This window comes from Plectropomus leopardus, unplaced genomic scaffold, assembly GCF_008729295.1.
Source record: "Plectropomus leopardus isolate mb unplaced genomic scaffold, YSFRI_Pleo_2.0 unplaced_scaffold15695, whole genome shotgun sequence".
NCBI classification, from domain to species: Eukaryota; Metazoa; Chordata; class Actinopteri; order Perciformes; family Serranidae; genus Plectropomus; species Plectropomus leopardus.
This window is the reverse complement of record NW_024616828.1, coordinates 1-3,016: the sequence shown is the minus strand read 5'-3', so window position 1 is coordinate 3,016 and position 3,016 is coordinate 1. Positions and strand designations below refer to the sequence as shown.

The window sequence follows — 3,016 nt, the reverse complement described above, 5'->3', positions numbered from 1 at the left end:
AGTTAAAAAAAAAATCTTTATAAGTTGGAGTCAAATGGTTTAACAACAGCAAAAACATCAGTTCACAAACTCTCACAAATGCCATTTCTCTAGACGTATACTCAGCCCTCCCAGCCCCCCCAAAAAAAGAAGTTTCACTAAAATATCATGATTAATACACTTCTGCGTAAACAGTCTCACACAACCTGGGAAAGTGTGTGCATTTCATTGAAATCTCATCTCTCAGTTTTTTCATTGACCATTTCAAGTCAAGACTTTTTCATTATTTTTGAAAACTTTGTTCATCGTTCATCATTCAGGCGTGCGGAAAATGTGCCTTCTTCACAAATTCAAGGTAAAACAGGGTGAGTAACTGATAGACGAATGATCACTTTGGGGTAAAGTATTCCTTTCAGGATATTTATATATGCATTTTTGTTAATTCCATCTTAAGCCTAAATAATTAAATAAATGCAGCATAAACGCTGAAGGGTATCATTTTTTAATCCTCTATTGTTTGAAAATATGTTGCACCCAATAAAAAAAGAAAAAAGGCTTGGCTACTTATGAGATAATATCTGTTTCCACAGTTAGGATGCACTGATAGCCTGAGGTTTGTGGACAGGTTTACCTATAGGACACGGCTGTTTATTACATGCTTCATAGTCCACAGCGTCTCCAGCACAAGGCTTCCCACCGTGCTGAGGGGCCGGGCTCAAACACTCCCGCTGACGACTTATAAGACCTCCACCGCAGGACTCCGAGCACAGAGACCATTCACTCCAGCTCGTCCAGCCTCCAGCAACTACACACATACACATTATTTACCTGTAAGCCAGTTTAAATACCACAGCGCAGTCTGTTTTGTGCATTCATGTACTCACTGGGGCAGAGTGTATTGTTGCAAGACTGTGTCTCCCTGGCGCTGCCTGCGCACCCTCTGCCCCCCTTCTGTGCTGGAGGGTTGTTGCACAGACGCACCCGTGTGATGTTGCCATCTCCACATGTGGTTGTGCATGCAGACCAAGGAGACCAGAGTCCCCAATTCCCGTCAACACGCCCTAGAAACAAGCATGAAACAAGCACATCAAGATTGTAAACGTACAAGTTTGGGGTTTTTTTGTACAGTAGCCTGGAAAAGTCTTCAGCATGGACCACCACCAACGCTCCACGCTGTGTATACATTCACAGAACTACAAAAACATGTTTCCAATTATGATTACAATCTCTAAAATCCATTCATCTGGAGTTCCATGCTTTTTGCTCTTTGGGGAAATATTCAATTTGTTCCCTTGGACCGAGCGATCAATCACAAAAAATAGATTAAATGAGGAGATGTAACAGATCAGATGTGCAGAGTGATGTCCTACCCTTGCGGTCACACTTCATCAGCATGCAGCTGCGGGTTTGAACTGACGGACCGGCACAGGACGGCATGATGCCATTGCAGGATCGTCCCCTCTGCTGCCCTCCACGTCCACAGGTGACCGAGCAGTGGGTCCACTCAGACCACGGAGACCAGCCATTTTCATCATCTTTATATACAAACTCACACACTATTAGTGATCTTAACACACTTTTAAAATCCTAAATCATAGATGCAGACAAACCAAACTCACTGAGACAGACAGGACAGCACTTCTCATCGATAAAGGTCGGATAGAGGCATGATACAGGAGGACAAGACTCCTGGTGACACACCACTTTTCCATCCTACACAAAGTAAGAAAGACACACACACAGATTCAGCATTTAAAAATAATATTAATAGTCAAAGCATGTTAGTTTAAGCCAGATGTTTAGATAAATATGAGTTCTTGCTGAGGAATGGTATGCTGTCATGACTCATAATAAGTTTGGCTGCTCCCTCAATCCATCCTTGACAAAACTAATAATGTCTTATAAAGAGAAACAGACTCAGAGAGGAGGAAGAAGCAAGCATGAAATATAGGAGACTAACAAAGGCAGCACTGGAAATAAATAAAACCAGATTGAATACAAGTAAAATTTGCAGTAAGTGGTTAGTAAATTTTAAAAGAATTTTGGAAAATGTGCTTATTCCCTTTCTTGCCAAGAGTTAAGAGAAGATTGATACCACTCTCAGATCTGTCTTTCAAAGGTACAGTTCACTCCAACATAAAAAATACGTATTTTTACTCTAACCTGTGGTGCCATTTATGAATCCAGATTTGTTTGAAGATTTGAATCCAGTTCGGTGTGAGCTATCAGTAAATGCACACTTCTTTTATACATGGTAATGTGGTTGGCTGGTGTAGTTCATTAGAGAGAAAATAGTTCCTACATGAAGCTGCTCACAACAAGGTCTGTAGATTATCCTGAGTCATAATTTCTGGAAACAAACACTGCTGTTGATTTTTTTGTATTGTATTTGTATAATACAAATACAATACATCTCAAAGAGATGTTATATGAATAAATAAAACAGAATAAAAAAGAGACTTAGACTTGTCTCAATGAGGACTTGGGACCGCTCTGGGCTACACATAAAACAGAATTACCGAAGTGAATTACCATCCAAACTACAATGATGCAGGTGATGATCGTTTATCGATGCAGAAGCCAGACTTGCACAGCACTCTTCCAGGAAACACCTCACTGCCAATATTTTAGATTATAGTTGCATAACACTTGTTTAACACTCACCTGGCAAACACAGGCGGTACAGCTGTCAACATCCCAGTCTTCCCCCTGCTCGTACACTCGTCCATCTTGCATACACCACGCCTTCCCATCTCTGTCTCTGTCTCTGTGTCTGTCAAGATCATTGACATCACCACCGCCGTCAGGGCTGCTGCCGCCGCCGCTGCCGCCGCCACCACCGCCGCCACCACCGCCACCACTGCTGCTGCTCCAGTTGCCTCTCCAGTTGCTGCTGTGCCAGTTGATGCTGTGCCAGTTGCTGCTGTGCCAGTTGCTGCTGTGCCAGTTGCTGCTGCTGTTGCTGCTCCAGTTGCTGCTGCTGTTGCTGTTGCCATTGTTGCTGTCGTTGCTGCTCCAGTTGCTTCTCCAGTTGCTG

At 42.8% G+C, this 3,016-nt stretch overlaps 1 protein-coding gene across 1 annotated transcript; it reads right to left on the bottom strand.

Moving 5' to 3' along the window:
• Positions 1-936: 936 nt before the first annotated feature.
• Positions 937-2,941, bottom strand: LOC121964460 (thrombospondin-2-like; the record flags this gene model as incomplete). Its single annotated transcript, XM_042514667.1, has 4 exons — positions 937-1,040; positions 1,350-1,514; positions 1,599-1,692; positions 2,644-2,941. Coding segments are annotated over 4 exons (661 nt in total), but the record flags the coding sequence as incomplete, so codon positions are not given.
• Between the last annotated feature and the right edge of the window lie 75 nt (positions 2,942-3,016).